A 17,181-nucleotide genomic window follows, 5' to 3' on the forward strand; every position below is an offset into this window, starting at 1 on the left:
AATGTGGAATAAAAAGCCCCCATTTCCCAACAGATACCTGCCTTTCCAGGCTATCACTTACCCAAGGGGAGAGGCAGGCTTCCCACGGGCACCATGAGGTTCGGCACCATGAGGTTCAGCGTTTACTGCCTTTGAACTAAAAAGACACCTTTCCTTTCCAGCCATTAGAACTCCAGGACTCACAGGGCTCAACTAACTAAATCTTTGCCAAGTGCCTGCTGCATCCCAAGTGCCTGGCCATCAGACCTGTTCTCAACAGGCACCTAACAGACACCGGTGGGATGAACGTAGAGATGCCTGAGCATCACACTCACGCCCTGCACGGAAGGAGCTCAGCCTGTTATAAACTAGCCCCTCTTGATGTAGTCAGAGCTTAGCAAACTGTTTTGCATACAGTAGGTGATCCACACACACATTTTTTTTGGGGGGGGGGCGGGGGGTTATTTGAAACAGAGAATAAAAAAGTGCCTGGAATTTATGGCTGAATGGAACCTATTCAGACACTAGTGCATACGACCCTGGCCAGAAGTCCCGCCTCGGGGCTGGCACTGCAAACTGTGTATGAGAGGTTTCTGCTCAAAGACTCAGAAGAGCACAGATAGCTGGCAGGTCTCAACAGCAGGAGGGCTGAGTCCGGAGGCAAGGTCGGGTGAAGTTCAAAGGTTATCAAGCTGTTCACTCCCGCCATGGACCCACCCACACCATCACTTTTAAAAACTAAAGCTCGGCTCTTCACCCCCAGCCCCAGAAAGAGGCTGTGAAGCTCCTTGAGGGGCACTGAGGAGGTCCAGGCAAGGGGTGGGGGAGGGGCAGGGGTGCTGACAATAAGCAGGCTGTGCATTCAGAGGCTGGAAGAGCGTGTGCTCCCCAGCAGAACTCAGGTCTCCCTGTGCCCCAAAATGGGACACAGACCACCAAGAGGTTCTCCTGGGCTTCGCTCTGGAGTGATCCCCCTTAGAGTGATATGCTCCTGCCCTCCCCCAGCACTGCAGATACTGTGTGGCTGCTGAGAGCAAGACAAAACGATGCTGACTGAACACAACCCTCACAGGGTCACCAAAAAGCAGGCTGGGCTTTCTAAGGTGCCTCCTCATAACCATCTGCAGCCCTAACTGCCTTAGTTGCTTCTCAACTCAGCACCTAGTTGCCAAGGTGAAGCGTGTGTGTGTGTGTGTGTGTGTGTGTGTGTGTGTGTGTATGCACGGCAACAGAAGGGGAGAGTGCTTTCATAAGGCTGAACAACCTGCCAAGCTCCTGGGAACTCCCTTAGAAAACACACACTCCCTTCTCTATTGTTTGGTTTTGGTATAATGAGCACATGTGGCTTTAGTAATTAAAGAAATTTTTTTTTAAAGAACATGCACAAGACATAGCCCACCTGGTTGAACACACAGTTAGGCCTAAGCTCACTCCTAGCCCTGAGCCAAGAGTGGGCTAGGCAGAAGGAAGAAAAAAGAACCACCCCAAAGAGAAATGGCCCCTTGCTCACTTGGAGGAGAAGAGCTAACTGGGCTCACGTTCTTATTCTTGGGAGATGCCCAGAGACTTGGTCCCTGTGGTCAAGGCCAGGGAGGGACAGTCAGCTTCCAGGGCATTGTATTGTCCCAGCTCCCCTGCTGCCTCACCCCCTGGAGCTACTTCCTGCAAAGGAAAACCAAGCCTCCTCTGCGGCCAGGGCCCTGGGCCCAGCTACCACTATTCCCCCTTCCCCTCCTCCTCCCAAGAACATGCCAGAAAGGTGCCCCCTCCTGGCAGCTGGCATTCTCAGAACTGCCTGGGGCGAGGCTCCAACCAGAGTCCACGACTGCCCTCTGGTGGCCACGAGGGGAGTTGAATGCCAGGCATCCCAGATTGGGGCCTCCCAATTCTTGATTGTCCTTTCAAGCCAGCACTTACAGTTCCAGATCAATTAGGCTCTGTGTCACCAGCCACAGAGCAAGGGGCAGGAGTCATCTGGGGGAATTAACTGCTGGATCAATAGGGCAAGACCCCTGGAAAAAATTAATGTCCCTCAGGCACACTGAATGAGTAACCGGGCAGCTTGAGGGAGGCCCAGGCTCCACTGAAGCTCAGAATAAAGGAAGTGCTGTCTGCAGCTCAAGCAGACGTCACCCCCTCTGCACAGTGGAGAACACCACACCCTTTAAGTTATGTCAAATCCCCGAGGGAGGGACAGGGCTGGATCCTGGGAGCAGGCGCTGCTGTGGTCATCTGGTCTGGGGAGGGGGGAAGTGGGAGGGCAGAGCACTCAATTCTTGGCAGGGGCTCTGCCCCAGGCCCTCTGGGGGCTGGGTTCGCCCCAGGCCCAGGTGGGAATGAGCACTGGCTCTCAGATGCCCACCCAGAAGCAGGTCCCACCATCTCTCCTGTTCCTTAGGCCCTAAGGAACCTCTTCTAGCACCCACACAACTCCTGGTTCCTGGCTCCACTCCACCGGGCCCTGGGAATGCTCACCTGCATCCTAGGAGTCCACCCTGCCCAGCAGCGCCCCCCCCTCCCTGCCTTTTCCTCCCTAGCACACAGCGTGGTCTGGCGACTACTTTTGGCTCCTTCACTGTTGACTCCCACTGGGATGTGAGCTCCATAGGAGGGGACCTCGTCCTGTTCCCGGCTCCAATCCCAAGTCAGGTGGGGTGCCTGGCACACCGTGGGCTCTTCTCTGGGCTTTCTTACCTTAGCCCCATCCCCCCTACTGGGTCGTGACCCCTCTGGATGCCCCTTCCCCCCCGAAGTGTCCAGCAAGTGGGGGTGAATATAACCAGCAGGAAATGGCCTGGAACATTCCCCCCGCCTTTTTTTTTTTTTTTTTAACAAAGTGTGTGTGGCCCTAACCAGTTTGGCTCAGTGGAGCGTCGGCCTGCAGACTCAAGGGTCCCAGGTTCGATTCCGGTCAAGGGCATGTACCTTGGTTGCTGGCACATCCCCAGTAGGGAGTGTGCAGGAGGCAGCTGATCGATGTTTCTAACTCTCTATCCCTCTCCCTTCCTCTCTGTAAAAAAAATCAATAAAAAAAATATATTTTTTTAAAAAGTGTGTTTTGTTTTTTTAAATATATTTTTTATTGATTTCAGAGCATCAATGATGAGAGAGGATCACTGATTGGCTGCCTCCTGCATGCCCCACACTGGGGATAGAGCCCACAACCTGGGCATGTGCCCTGACTGGGAATTGAACCCTGACCTCCTGGTTCATAGGTCGATGCTCAACCACGAAGCCACACCGGCCTGGAGCCCTTTAAGGGACTTTCCAGAGCTGCCCTGGAGGAGAAGACTCAGTGTGGGTGTCTGGGTCCCAATCTCCCCCTGACCTTCCGCTTCTCACACCTTAGGCTAAGACACTGGTTCTCAACCGGGGGCGACTTTGTCCCCCCACCTCCACCCCAGGACTTCTGTCAGTGTCTGGAGACATTTTGGTTGTTACACTTTGGGGTGGGGCAGGTTCTGGTGTCTAACAGGTGGAGGCCAGGGATGCCACTCACACACAAAGGACAGGCCTCCACAGACCCAGGCCAGCACCAGATCTGCCGGCAACACCACCTGCTGGCCCTGTGGCTTCACCTCCTTTCTTCAGCAAAATGGGGATTTATTAGTGCCCACTTCAGGGCACGCTGCCTGGCAGGCAGTAAGTACTGAACAAGTACTAGCTACTATTGAGAAGAAAGGTGTGAAGAAATAATGAAAGCCCAGCTGGGCACAGGGCTGGGACCTCTGCTTTAGATATCTGCCACACTCTGGGCCGCCTCTGAGTGGGATGTGGCCCCAGGAAACCAACAGTTTGGGCTGTTCGCTTGGAAAGAAATGATGAGTCAATTTCCATTCCTCTTTATTAGGGAGGCGCCAGAGGATGGGAGGGGAGACGGAGGGGTGAGCATCCTGATTCTAAGGACTTAGTTTGTGCTTCAGGAGGAAAAGAGGTTGAAAGGAGGGGAGCAGAGTGACAGGAACAGAAAAGTAACTGAAATTACTTGGGATTTCCTGGAAGGTGGTGGCTGGTTAATGCCTCTGCCCACTGCTGGCAACACACACACGCACACGTGCACGCACACAGGCACACACAGCAGGGGAGGAAACGGGTCACTCCAAAGAGGGTGTGGGACCAGCTAAAGGAAGAGGAGCCACCCCCTCGGGGAATGGAGACTCAGGGCCTGAGAGGCAGTGAGAGTCCCGGTCAGCATACCAAGAATCAGCCCAGACACTGGAACCCTCATCAGGCCCTCCTGTCCTTCTCCCCCACGCCCCACAGGCTGCCCAGGCTGCCCCTCCTCACTCCAAACTGGAAAGGGCATGGCTTTCCAGGCCACTCAGATTGAAGTTAAAATCCCAGTGGGTAAGGCCAGGCAAGCTACCCAACCGTTTTGAGCCTTTGTCCCCTCGCAAGTGAAGTAGGGTCACACGACCTTGTGCAGATCACGTGGTCCGCCTGGCACACAGAAGGTGCTTGGAACTTGCTGGTCTTCTCCCCACTTCCCTCCTGGCCACCCTGACGTTCACCTTAACCTCATCACGCCTGCAGAAAACTCAATGTGGGGAAGGGAAGCAGGCAGCCCTGAGGGGTGAACCTCAGCAGAGAGGGAGTTAACAGTAATGCCTCGGTGCTCAAGGTATCTTTTCATTCCCTCCCTCTTCTGGGACCCTCACACAGAAGCTCCCTGTTAGAGGGGAGGAAGCAGAGCTGGAGGAATGATGGAGGGTACAGAGGAACTCGCTCAGGGACATCGCTGGCAGGTCCTGTCCTGAAGTCCTCTAGACGGTGAGGGCGCCCACCAAACTCTTTGAACCAGAAGCTGGGACCACACCTACCAAGCTTGAGCACACTCAGGGGAACAAATGCTAGGCTGTGAGCAGCAGGGTCTTATTAACCCCAGGGCTTCTGCTGAAGACAGGGTAGCCTAGTGGTTAAGAGTGTCAGACGGGAACTGCATACATAATCCTGGCTGCACACACGACCATCATTTATGTTCTCTGTGCCTCGGCTTCCCACCTGTAAAACGGGGATGCTAATAACAGCACCTACCTCAGGGGACTGCTGGGAGAATTAAATATACATGCAAGCAAAGCACTTAAGCACCTGGAACAAATTCAGCACTTAATAAGTGCCATGTATCAGTGTAATGAATATTTGTTGAATGAATGAATGAACGAACGAACGAACGAACGGGACAGAACACTGAAATAAGAACTGTCCCCTCCCACAAAATTGACTCTACGGGGCTCCCAGGCAGAAGGAGAAGGGCACCTCTTCTATAAGAGGCCCCGGGAGCGAGGGCTTCCTAAACGCAGAGCAGGCGTCACTCTGCAAACTCTTTTCTATAAAGGGCCAGAGGGTAAATATTTTAGGCTTTGCATTACAGGGTCTCAATCTCAACTGCTCAGCTCTGTGGGTGAGAAAGTATGTAAACAATGGGTGTGGCTATGTTCCAATAAAACTTTATTTGCAAAAACAGGTTGCAGAGGTTCAGCAGCCCCTTCTCCCAAATCTCTGCAGATAGGGGCTGAGGGTGGCATCTCTTCTTGTCCCCCATTGTCCCTGAGCTGCCACTGCTGACTAGAGAGCCCCTGGGGGAGGGGCAATGCAGTCTCCAGCTGGAGTGGGGCAGCCAGGCCCAGCCACCTGGGCAGCAAAAACAGGAACCAGCACTCTGGGCCACCATCTCTCTGAAACCGAAGCTCAGCAACGGAAAAAGGACCAAAAAAGCAGAAGGTGGAGCTGGAGCAGAGCCAGTGTGTTTCCCGGTGTCCTTGCGATGCCCCCCAGACCCACGTCGGGGGCCACAGGACCACACCCACCCTTGGGCTGCCACTGCTCTCTGGGCCTCTGGTGCACATGGGGACACCGCTGCCCCCCTTAGCACTTGAGAAATTAAAAAAAAAAAAGAAAAAAAGAAAGAAAAGCAGAAGGTGTAAAGTTCAAGCATGGTATCATATAAGAACCGCCTATTGGAAAAAAGTTAAATTAAAAAAACGAACAAAGTGAAATAAAACATACAAAATAAAACAAAGGAAATAAAACATACGGGAAAAAAATGGGGGCTTCCAAGGGCTCCAGCCAGTCAGAGCAGAGAGAGCTCCGTGGGGCTGGCCGTGGTGTCCTCACAGCCCAGGCCAGCGTCTGCGGAGGGGAGTCATGATGCAAGGGGTTGGGGGGAGCAGGTGGGGCACACAGTCTCTGCTGCAGGGCCGTGCAGGAGCCCCGCCTCAGCCCCCGCCTGTGAGTCTCTGGCTGGTGCTGGCATTCCCGCAGGCAGGCTGACCCCTGCAGAACCCCAAAGAGCCACAGTTGCCTGCAGCACGTCCTCCTGACTCTATAGCTCCTCCCTCCCTCATCACCATCCAGCGCACCCCGTGAAGCACCCTCTGGGCCTGGCACCACACCACCGCCCCAGCCCACCTGGGGAGCACCCACCGCGCTCTTCACGCAGGGAGGGCACAAAGGCTGAGGAGGGTGGGGGCACCACGCTCTGGGGCTGAGGCAGGTGAGCATTCCCAGGGCTCTCCGGGCAACGCAGAACCACCCCTTCTGCCACCTCATCGACAGACAGCAGCATCCACAAAACCATGCCAGGCCTTTCTGTTCACCACATGTCCCCTCACATCTCACTGCCCCTTGAAAGCTGGAACGAGCAGGAACCAACTTCCCCGTTTCATTTTTGGGGAGACTGAGGTTCAAAGAAGCAAAATGACTTTACCCAACACCTGAGGTGCCAGTGAACGATACAGACGGACACCCGCTGCCCAGCGCACGGTCCTTCGCTCTCTCCCTTCTACAGAGGCCTGGCTCTCCCGGAAGCATGTGCAGGCTTTATTGCTCCTGAATCTCGGCCCTTCCCCACTCTGAACAGCTTGGTGTGACAAATGTGAGCAAGCAGCCCCACGGATCCCTCCAGAGCACACACACAGAGAAGAGGGAGGCCAGACTAAACGCCACCGCCGTCAGAGAGAAACTTCTGCGTCCCACTCGGCGGCCGGCGACCTACCCCTTCTTCAGGTTTGTCACGTAAGCGCTCTGCAGGGCAGCTTCCAGGAAGTAGGTGAGCTCATAGTCAACGGGGTGGGAGCCTTTCAGGTGCCGTGACGTGTTGTTATTAGTGACCTGGGAAGGGAACAGAGAGAAAGCCACTGTCCCTGAGTTTTGAGGGTCAGCCCAGGCAGGCAGAGCCGGCCCCGTGACCACCCCGAGTCCCCAGCCACCCCATGGGAACGTGGTGCAGTACTCAGACCAAATCCAACCCAACTTGCTTTAGTTTACAATATGTCTATAGCACTCTCTCCCCACCCAGATGCCGGATGCCACGACAGCCCTACAAAGCTGGCTTTGTCTGCATTTTACAGAGGAGGTAACTGAGGCTCAGAAAGTGCCCAAAGTCACAAAGCTGGCATGCGCCCGACTCAAACTCAGGTGTGGCCAGCTACCAATTCCAGGCTATCTCTACTGCTTATTGGTTCATTCATTCAACAAACACCCGAGTGCCTCCCATCTGCCAGGCACCACACTGTCCCTGTCAAACAATCACGGAACATCAAAAGAGCCCGAGGGCAGGGCCCCCAGGTTCCAGAAAAGCCGAGGAACAATTATGCTACTAACTGGGCTTTCAGTCTCTCAGTAAGAGGCCACCCAGCCCCACCACGATTGGCCTGCCTCCATGATGCCATTTCCCTTCTCTGATCCCAGCCCCACCACCGGATTGGCCTGCCTTCATGATGCCATTTCCCTTCTCTGATCCAAGAAAAATATCGACGAGCCAGTCACCTTATTTTTCAGAAATCAAAGCAGATTTAAGAGATGTTCTCAGCTGCTCAGAGGCGGGGGCTGGGTCTTCAGAGGAACACAGCGTTTCTGAGAATGCACAGGGTTCTCTGGCTGGCCCTCCCTCAACGCGAGGTAACCAGCGCCACCGGGCACTGATTCCAGGCCTGAGCACCATTGCAGCTCATCACCTTAATCTCCTTTTAAAAGCCCAAAGTCCAGGCTTCTGTCTGAATGAGAGACTCTTCTTTTTCATGAAAGTTTCCTCCAAACCCCATGCCATTCAAATGTGAAGAGCACCTAAAACGCTGCTGGCTAGCAGCAATCCACCGGACTTCACGAGGTCAACTCGACCCCTCGGGTCTCCCCGAGGACCTCTGCCAGGGACCGCACTCTGGTCCTGTCTCTGCTGAGCACCTCGATCACTGCTCCTTTCCTCCCGAAGTCCAATCGAGGAGGGGGACTCTGGGGCAGTGCCTCTCAACGGGGGTGGGGGTGCGGGGGTGGGGGGGTGACTCAACCAAAAATGGCTGCTGGCATCCAGTGGGTATAGGCCAGAGATGCTGCTCCACATTTTATAAAATGCAGCCACACAACCAAGAACTATCTGGCCCCAAATGTCAGGAGTGCTGAGACTGAGCCCCAGGAGGACTCCGCCAAAAAGCTCCATCACAAGCACAGGTGCTGGGTGGACATTCTGACATCTGCCCAAGGAGGTGAGTGAGATTCAAGTGTCTCCTGGGCTCGAAGACTCTCAGCTCATAACCACCTCCTCCTGCAGATGCCTGCAGGATGCCGATCCTCACCTACTCTGCCATCACACCCGCTGTCTAAAAGTGTGTCTTTGGAGGCGTGCAGGGCACATTTTTCTAATTTGAGAGGTAGGTTCTCAGTAGAGGGCAGCCATGAACCCGGTGCTGTAATTCCCAGCTCACCTTCTCCAATTCCTGCAGGAACACCTGCGCGATCCAGGAGGCCCTCTCGAAGCAGGTGATCACTTCCTCCTCCCGCTCAGTCATGCGGTGGCGGGAAGCGATGGAGTTGGGGAGGCGTTCCAGGGAGAGGCCTGCGGGAGGAGGAGAGCACCTCAAACCTGCCCTGCTCGGGCCCCCCTGACTCCAGGTCCTTCCCACGGGGCCCGGGGTGGGCTCCACCGAGGAGACCTAGGCTCTGGAGCAGCCAGCGGGAGGCGGAGGTCCGCGGAGGGGAAGAGGGGGGCTAAGCAATGGTGGTATTAGCAGCAGCTGGGACCAAGCGGTGGGCAGACAGCAGGCACCCATGCCCCACATGGGGAACCACACTGTGACACCCCCACATCCTACTCCTACCTATGCTTCCAGACCAACCTCTCCAGGAACCATTCCCGACCCTCCTTCCGGCTGTGAGGAGAAAACACCCACACCCCCAGGCACCCTGCATTGTAGAGTGGTTACTTATGCCAGCTCCTCTCCCCGGGGAGCTGAGAGCTCCCTGTGGACAAATGTGATTCTCTTTGGATGTCCACCATCCCCAGCACACGGTAGAGGCTCGATGCTCGAGTTACACAGCATTTTACATGCACCTCTCCCATGGAACCAGCTTCTATCTCGCCAAAGTGATCTGCACCCAGGTCTTATGGGCCGAGAGTGGATGCACATCTGCTGGTTGTGCCTCCACTTCCCATTCTTTCAACAGCAGCACCTCGCTTTCCCTTTGAGCACCCCTCCCGCAGTCTCAGCCTGAGCGGTTCAAGGGTGATGACCCCGTCCACCTCCAGGGCAGCACATCAGCCGGGCTGACCCACCCTCACGGCCACAGTCAGTGGCTAAGGAGGAGCACACGGCCCAGTCTGAGCCAAGAAAGAACCAGTTCCTCCTTCCACTGGACGTGGTAAGCTGGTGAGAGGTCGGCCCGGAAATGTCGGGGAAAGCCTGCCTGCACATGAAGCTGCACAGCGAGAATGCAGTTCACACGGCTGCATGTGCACTGAACAACGGTTAGTATGTTGTTGTTGTTTTTAGTTTATTGATTTTTAGAGAGAGAGGAAGGGAGAGGGAGAGGGAGAGAGAGAAACATCCATCAACTGCCTCCTGCATGCCCCCTACCGGGGATTGAGCCCGAAACCAGGGCATGTGCCCTGACTGGGAATCGAACCTTCGACCTTTGGTGCACCGGATGACACCCAACCAACTGAGCCACACTGGCCAGGGTGATGGTAAATTTTATGTTATGTGTTCTTTACCACAATTAAACATTTTTTAAATTAAAATAAAAGCAGAGTGCTAAAGCAAAGCAAAACAAAAAACCCCAAATCCCAAAACAAAAAATCTAAGAAGCCAAGAAGGGAAAGCACTGTTATACTTACTAGAAGTGATCGGGGTAAGGGAAAACAACTACATTTGTATCTGTTTGTTTTTTTTAAGACAGGAAAGATTGAATAAACTTAGTCATGAAAGATAATCAATGGTGCTTACGCAGAGTAAAGGTGAGATATCATGGAAAAGGGCTGGTTCTTAAAGACACTATTTGAGCACCTTGGCTGAAGCTCTACCCCCTGAAACTTATAAACCTCCCCCACAACCTCTTTTTGAGTCTAAGTCAGTTTAAATTGTGTTTCTGTCACTTGCAACTCGCACAGACCCGACTGGAGGGGGCTGTCCTAGACTGCCGGTTCCCAATGGGCAGAACCAGTCTCTCATCTTCGTGCCCCACACAGGACTTGACATGCACTGGGTGCTCAAGCTGGACTGACCGAAGAAACTACAAGAACAGATCCTCAACTCTCTCCTGCCCTACACCCTCCACATCCAACTGATAACTATGCCCTACCCTCCCTTCTCTTACTACCTACTGCTCAAGAGGATGCCCACATCAGCCTCCTAGCTGGCCTCCCTGCCTCCAGCCTCCCTCTAATCCATCCTGCACACGGCTCCCAGGGCGATCCTGCCAGGTTTACTTACAGCCCCCCAGGAGTGCCCACTGCTACAGACCAAAGTCCAACCTCCTAACGCTCCTTTCCAGGCCCTCCAAGATCCATCCCTGCCACCGCTCCAGCCTTGCCTCTCGCCATATGCTGTAGATCGGGTGTTGTGTTCCCCCCAAATCCATATGTTGATGGTATTGGGAGTGGGGTCTTTGGGAGGTGATTGGGTCCTGAGGGTGAACCCCTCACTAATGGGATAGAGCCCTTATAAAAGAGGCCCCAGAGAGCTCCCTCCCTCCTGCCACCACGTGAGCACACAGCGAAAGTTGGCAGCCTACCACCTGGAAGAGGGCTCTCACCACAACCTGACCATGCTGGTGCATTGATCTCAGACTTCCAGCCTCCAGAACGGTGAGAAATAAATGTCTGTGGCATACAAGCCTGTGGTACCTGTCATAGCAGCCTGAGCTGTCTCATACACCATAACCGCCATGTCCACACCCAGCCTCCTGCACCCAACTGCTGACCCTGCTCAAGTTGCTACTGCTGCCTAGAATGCACCCCCCACCCGCCCCCGTCTACCCCAAATTACCTCTCTCCTTCTGCCCCACTGAGTCTCTTCTATGATGCCCCTCCCAACATACCTGGTATAACCAACCATTCCCTTCTTGGATCTCGGTCTGTACTTTATACATACCTGCCCCACCATTTCTTACACATATTTGTTCACACATTTGCCCAGCCAGCCTGTAGGCTCCTTAAAGGCATCGACCTTATCACATTCACCTTTCCACAACCTGGCGCACAGTAGGTGCTTGGCAAGCACTGGCTGGCTGCAGAAACAGCAAGCCTGATCATGTCTGACAAAGTACAAAGTCTCTGCCAATACAAGGTGAGGAATTATTATTGTTTTCTTGGCTACATCCCAACTCTACGGATCCAGTGACCTTGCCCTCTGCCTGGCTGGGGTGTGAGTAGGTCTGAAGGTCGGGGTGGCTCGGTCTAGGGGGAAGTGGTGAAGGTGAAGGCCCTTGCTCAACACAAAAACTCAGTTCCTTGTGTCCCTGAGTGTCAACTGCTTCCTGCCAAAGACTCACAACCATTTCAGCTCCTCACTGGAGAGGACTAAAGGGGGAGGAGAAATAGAGGGAGCAGTGGAGGAGCCGCAGAAAGAAGGCAGAAAGCGGCCCCACTGCTCCCTGCCCGTGCTGGCCCAGCCCCTGCTCCTCGGTCATGTGGCCTGTCTGCCCAGCAGGAAGGTGGGGCAAACATACAAGCTGTCCCGAGACCTAGCCTGGGAGACCAACTGCAGGTGGCAGGAGGACACCGCCAACTCCAGAAGGCAGCGTGGCCCTGTTTTAACACAGCCACCCTGTCCCCCAGCCCGAGATGTGCCGCTGGCTGGCTCCCCTCCTGCCCCCAATCTGGACCCTGAACTGTGATAGACGATGCCAGTGGCCTGGCAGGTTCAGGCTGCCGGTCCCAGGCCTGCAGTTGAGGGGTCGCAAAGCAGTGAACTTAGTAACATCTGTCTGGGGGGCCTCCTGTGCTTCATTTCTCCTTCTGCTCCCAATTCTCCGAGAATTCTAAATCCTATTGTCCTTGGATGCTCACAGCAAAACCACCTCCTCTCGGAAACCTTCTTCAGCCCCCCAACCTCAAACCAGCGGAATGTTTTAGCTGCATCTCCTTGTGTGAGCCTTTGTCCTACATGGTCACCATCCTCTCTGCCCATTTCTGATTGATCTTGCACCCAGTGAGAGCAGGGCCTGGCACTGAGTGAGGGGATGGGAGCATAGATGAGCAAACATACACACTCATGCCGAGTACAGAGCCCACTGGGTTTCTCCCTATCTGTTCCAAAACTAGTTCTTGCAGAATTCATAAACAAATTGTTTTTACAATGGAATACTACTCAGAAATAAACAAAAAGACAAACTCCTGATATACATACAACATAGACAAATCTCTCAGAAATTATATTGTGCAGAAAGAGCCAGATCAAAAGGTACACACTGTCTTATTTCAGTTAAATAATACTCAACAAAGGAAAAAAATTAACCTATATTAATAGAAATCAACCAATCACTGCCTGGGGTGAGGAGAGGACCAATTGGGAAAAGGCGAGGAACGTCCTGGGGTGATGGAAATGGCCTTTGTCTTTATTGGGGTGTTGGTTACATGGGTATTTACATTTGTCCAACTCATCACATTATACACTTAAGATTTGTGCCCCTTCCTGGATGATAATTTACCTAAAATTGATGGACACACGCCTTTCCTAAGGAAGCAGCTGTGATTCTGGGGAACTGAAGGATGGAAGCAGACGGGCGCGGTCACTGAGGTGGTCTCTGGGAAATAATTTCCAACATGCACAGGACAGAAGCTTCTGGAGCTGACAACGGCGTTTCCCAACCAGGGTCACCCGTTCCGCCCATACAAAGAGGCTTCTTTACCTCCTGTTTGCTCTTTGACTCATAAAAAGGTCCATTTTCCTGCCCACAAACATCTGATAGAAAACATGCTGGGGACTCCAGCTGGTGGGTTCCCCTTCGCCCTCTGCCTTTGAGCGCTTCTGCCCAAGTGGCCGGACTCCAACACTAGATCCAGATGGAGATGGGCTGTGCCGGTGCCACCAGGCCCTGGGAGGACCCCGGGGGTTGTAACACAGGCTTGTCAATCAGATAGGAGCCGGGGCGGGAAATGCCAGGCACTACCTCCCGACTCCCACTGGCAAAGGGGCCTTTCTGTGAAAACACCAGCTCTACCAGCCAAGGGAGGGCCCTGGTCGAGAGGAGCGCTTGCTTCCTTCATTAACTTTCGGTTTGGACACAGGCTGATCCTGGTACAGCCCTGGGCTCGGCACCCAGGCTGGTGGCAGCCTCTTCAGCCTGGGATGACTCATCACATCCCAGACAGCTGCCCTTCCAAGAAGCCCCACCCTGGGGGCCCTGGGCCTGGCTGCAGAGGTGGAGAGCACAATGCTTCCTCTGCTGCGGAACTTTCCACACGGGTGGGACCCCTCCCTCTCGCCTACCCAGCAGGTCCAACAGCACAGGGCACCCACAGAGGGCACCCACAGGGGTGGGGAGAGGAAGAAATGCAAGCCGCTGCTTCAGCCCTTAGGGAGGAAGCCTCAAGGCCAGGTAGGGAAGAACCCTCATAAATCACACACAAAAGTGGGCAACTGTGGGAATGTAAAATGGTTCGGCCGCTGTGGAAAAGAGCTGGGCAGTTCCTCAAAAAAATTAAAAATAGAATTACCATATGACTTGGCAACTTCACTTCTGGGTATTTATACCCCCCAAAATTGAAAGGAAGATCCAGAAGAGATATCTGTACACCCATATTCATAGCAGCATTATTCATAATAGCCAAAAGGTGGAAGCAAGCTAAGTGTCCATTGGTGGACAAAAAAAAAAGAGATTTAACCTACAGGATCAATAATGGAATAAGTTTGCTAAACTACAAAAGATCCTTACACTGAAAGGCTTGCTCGCAGCCACTTTAAGTAGTGATGTCGATGTGTACTGGAAACTGTTTCATAAAAATATTAACTTTAAAAAATATGTCTGGCTGGTGTGGCTCAATGATTAAGCATCGACCCATGAACCAGGAGGTCACGGTTCGGTTCCCGGTCAGGGCACATGCCCAAGGGTGCAGGCTCAACCCCCAGTAGAGGGTGTACAGGTGGCAGCTGGTCAATTATTCTCATCATTGATGTTTCTATCTTTCTCCCTTCCTCTCTGAAATCAATAAAAATATATTAAAAGTATGATTTATGAACTTATTTTTGTTTAAAAACACACACATATAAACCAATGTTAAAAAACTGGAAAACAATGGAAGGATATATCTCAAAATGTTTACAGAGATCCAAGTTTCCCCAAACACAAAATGGGATTACGTATTAGCAATGCCTGCCTCCTAGGGCGCTGTGAAAGTGAGAGTAGATGGCATTATAACGAGCAGCACCTATGCTGCCAGAAAACCTTTCCAAGTGATGCTCACAATGACCTCTCAGGTAGGGGTTAGCTCTGCCCTAGAACGACACATGAACAATCCAATTCAGGGCGAGGAGATTCCTCCCACCACCACTCGGCTAGAAGTGGCAGAGTCCAGACTAGATCCAGGTCTCTGGCTCCAATTCTGTCTGCTCTCTCGGCCCAGACTCCAGGTGTCTTTCCTTACCCTCAAGTTAGTCAGAGGTTCCAAATCGCAGGCTGCTGGCCAGCCCAGGTGTAGCTGACCGCTCAGTTAGTTACAGCTGTCTACCCAGTGTTGAAGCTGGTTTCTCAAATGCACCCCTCGAAGCCCTGCTCACACTCCACACCCCCACTGACTACTCTCCGGGGTGGCCTCCCACAACGAGGAAAAGGCTGCCAACAGAAGGTGTGGGGCGAGCAACCGACTTCCCCCCTCCAGCCCCAGGGTGTCCCCTCCTGGGAGCCTGTCTGCCGTGTTGCCCTGTTTTGTATGCTGCAGCCCAGAAAGACACTCAACGAAGGCTTGGTGTGCACACAGTTCACACACCCGCCTCCTTCCGAGATGCCCCAACAGTGGCCGCTCATGCCTCTCCATCCGGGAGGCCAGGCCCGCAGCCTGGGGCCAGGGCTGCAGAACCAAAAGTGCTGACCTCCTTCCCCGCAAGGCGAACAGCCCACGCCTCTTTGAGAAGGAAACCAAAATAAACAGCTAATTCCTGCCAATCCAGGACTAAAAAAACAAAACCAGAATCAAATATGTCACCATATTCTGCCCTAGGGGACGCCTGGTGCTCTTTCTTTTTTTTTAAAGTTTTAATAAGCCACAAAACCCCAGGTGAGAGCAGAATAGCTGGAAGTGTATTGACTAAAAGAGAACAAAAACAACAAATCTTGTGGGGGTGAGAAGAGAATTTGCAAATCAAATTCTCATGGCTGCTTAGTATTTTTTACATTTTTACTTTCCACAGCACCTTCACCATTTAGCATCTCACTGCAGTATTTTGGGCGAATGGGGCCATTTTTCTCCATAGCCAGGCCAATCGTTTACTGGCCAGCCAGCAGGCAAGCCTGCCCAGAGCATGGACTGCGGCCTCCCTGATGCGGGGCTGTGAGCGAGAGGGGTTGGCTAGGCTCAAACACGGGGCACACTGGTTTTCAGGGGGCCTACACCTCATTTGTGGGGCCACAGCCAGCCCCAAAGGACACTCAGGGCAGGGGGTCATTCCCCACATCCCTACCACACTGAGTTGGTGCCAGAAATGGAAGCGGCACAGGAAGGCTTGAGAGGAAGGAAGCCTTGCAACACGGAACAGGCCCCTGAGAGGTGGACACTGGCCCTGGGGCGTTTGGGGGTGAACAGGGAAAGGTTTGAGATGTCAAAGGTACAGGATCCGAAGCATCCCGCGTGTCCATCAAAGCTGGGAACACCCCTTGGGGCTTGGACCGGCTGAAAAGAGGGCAGCGTGTCACCCTGGGTCCACAGAGGCCTTGTCCTCGAGTCTGGGGTCCAGACCCCTCTGCTCCAGGCAGACCAGACACAGCGCTGACCAACAGGAAGGCCTGACTGTAAGCCACACGGTCATGGTGGGGCTACCTGGCCCAAGTTCTAGAACACCAGCATGGAGAGACACCTGCTGGGCTGTCAATGCCTCCTTATTTCCCACTCCCTCCGACAGGCACCCCTCTTAGCTCCAAGAAGGTGTGATTGCACCCCGCCTTTAAACAAGCCGCCTCCATTTCCCTTTGGACTCTACCTGGAAGGCATTGCTCTCATGCCTCTGCAGGCGAGTCCTCCCTGGGAAGGCTCGGCACTAGCTGGGTCTCTCTCACTCCCCCCTCTGGAACACAGCGGTCCAATCAAACCAGTACTCGCTGGACGAGCCCAAAAGCCAGAGAGAGCCAAGTCAAATGCTGACCCAGTTGGTTACTACGGGTGCAGCCTGAGGTGAGTCAGTGCTGCCTCAGCTCTGAGGCTCTGCCCTCTGAACCTTTCACCTACTTTGGTAACAGCACCTTGGTTTTCCTAGAGGGAGCCATTCCTCCAACTCAGTGCACAAGATTCAGGTGGGGAAATCCCACCCCTGCACCAACCCAGCAACCCAGGTGCTGGTCACTGTAACTGGTCCCAGGTGGGCATGAGACCCGGCCAGGTTGATGGGAACGACGCCGGGGCACTCTTTCTCGGGTTGAGAGTGCCGTGTTGCAGGACCATGTAAACCTGGAGATGCTGAGAAAGAACACAGGGAGCTTCTGGATCCAGCTATGCCTGATGCCACCCACCCCAACGACTTAATAGTTACATGAGCCTGTACATTTCTAGTCTCTCCCCCTTTGGGTTGTTGCTTTCCCAGATGGTTGGAGCTGCATTTTTGTCATTATAACCATAAGCCTGGCTATAAGGAAACTGATCCCAGAAATGTGCTGTCAGAGAGGACAATTCCTAAAGTACAGGACTGGCTGAGTAGAGGTCAGGTACGGGAATGAGAATTTTGACGCTTTCCAGCTAAGAAACTGGAATTCGAGATACATAGCAGCAGCAGTTAAAATTCA

General features: G+C 53.5%; 1 protein-coding gene across 7 annotated transcripts in view; it reads right to left on the minus strand.

The window, feature by feature from the left end:
- The window catches only part of TTC7A (tetratricopeptide repeat domain 7A), a 106,927-nt gene that overhangs the window by 71,061 nt on the left and 18,685 nt on the right, over positions 1 to 17,181 (minus strand). For 5 of the 7 annotated variants that reach the window (XM_006083380.3, XM_023747019.1, XM_014447516.2 and 2 more), the window contains 2 exons: positions 8,679 to 8,809; positions 6,974 to 7,089 (listed from right to left, as the gene is read on the minus strand). The exons of 1 other annotated variant lie outside the window; for it this stretch is intronic. In XM_006083380.3, coding sequence (XP_006083442.1) covers positions 6,974 to 7,089; positions 8,679 to 8,809 — 247 coding nt within the window. The remainder of the gene's footprint in view (positions 1 to 6,973; positions 7,090 to 8,678; positions 8,810 to 17,181) is intronic. One more of the 7 variants, XM_023747041.1, reaches the window with a different exon arrangement.

This window comes from Myotis lucifugus, unplaced genomic scaffold, assembly GCF_000147115.1.
Source record: "Myotis lucifugus unplaced genomic scaffold, Myoluc2.0 scaffold_6, whole genome shotgun sequence".
Classification (NCBI taxonomy): Eukaryota; Metazoa; Chordata; class Mammalia; order Chiroptera; family Vespertilionidae; genus Myotis; species Myotis lucifugus.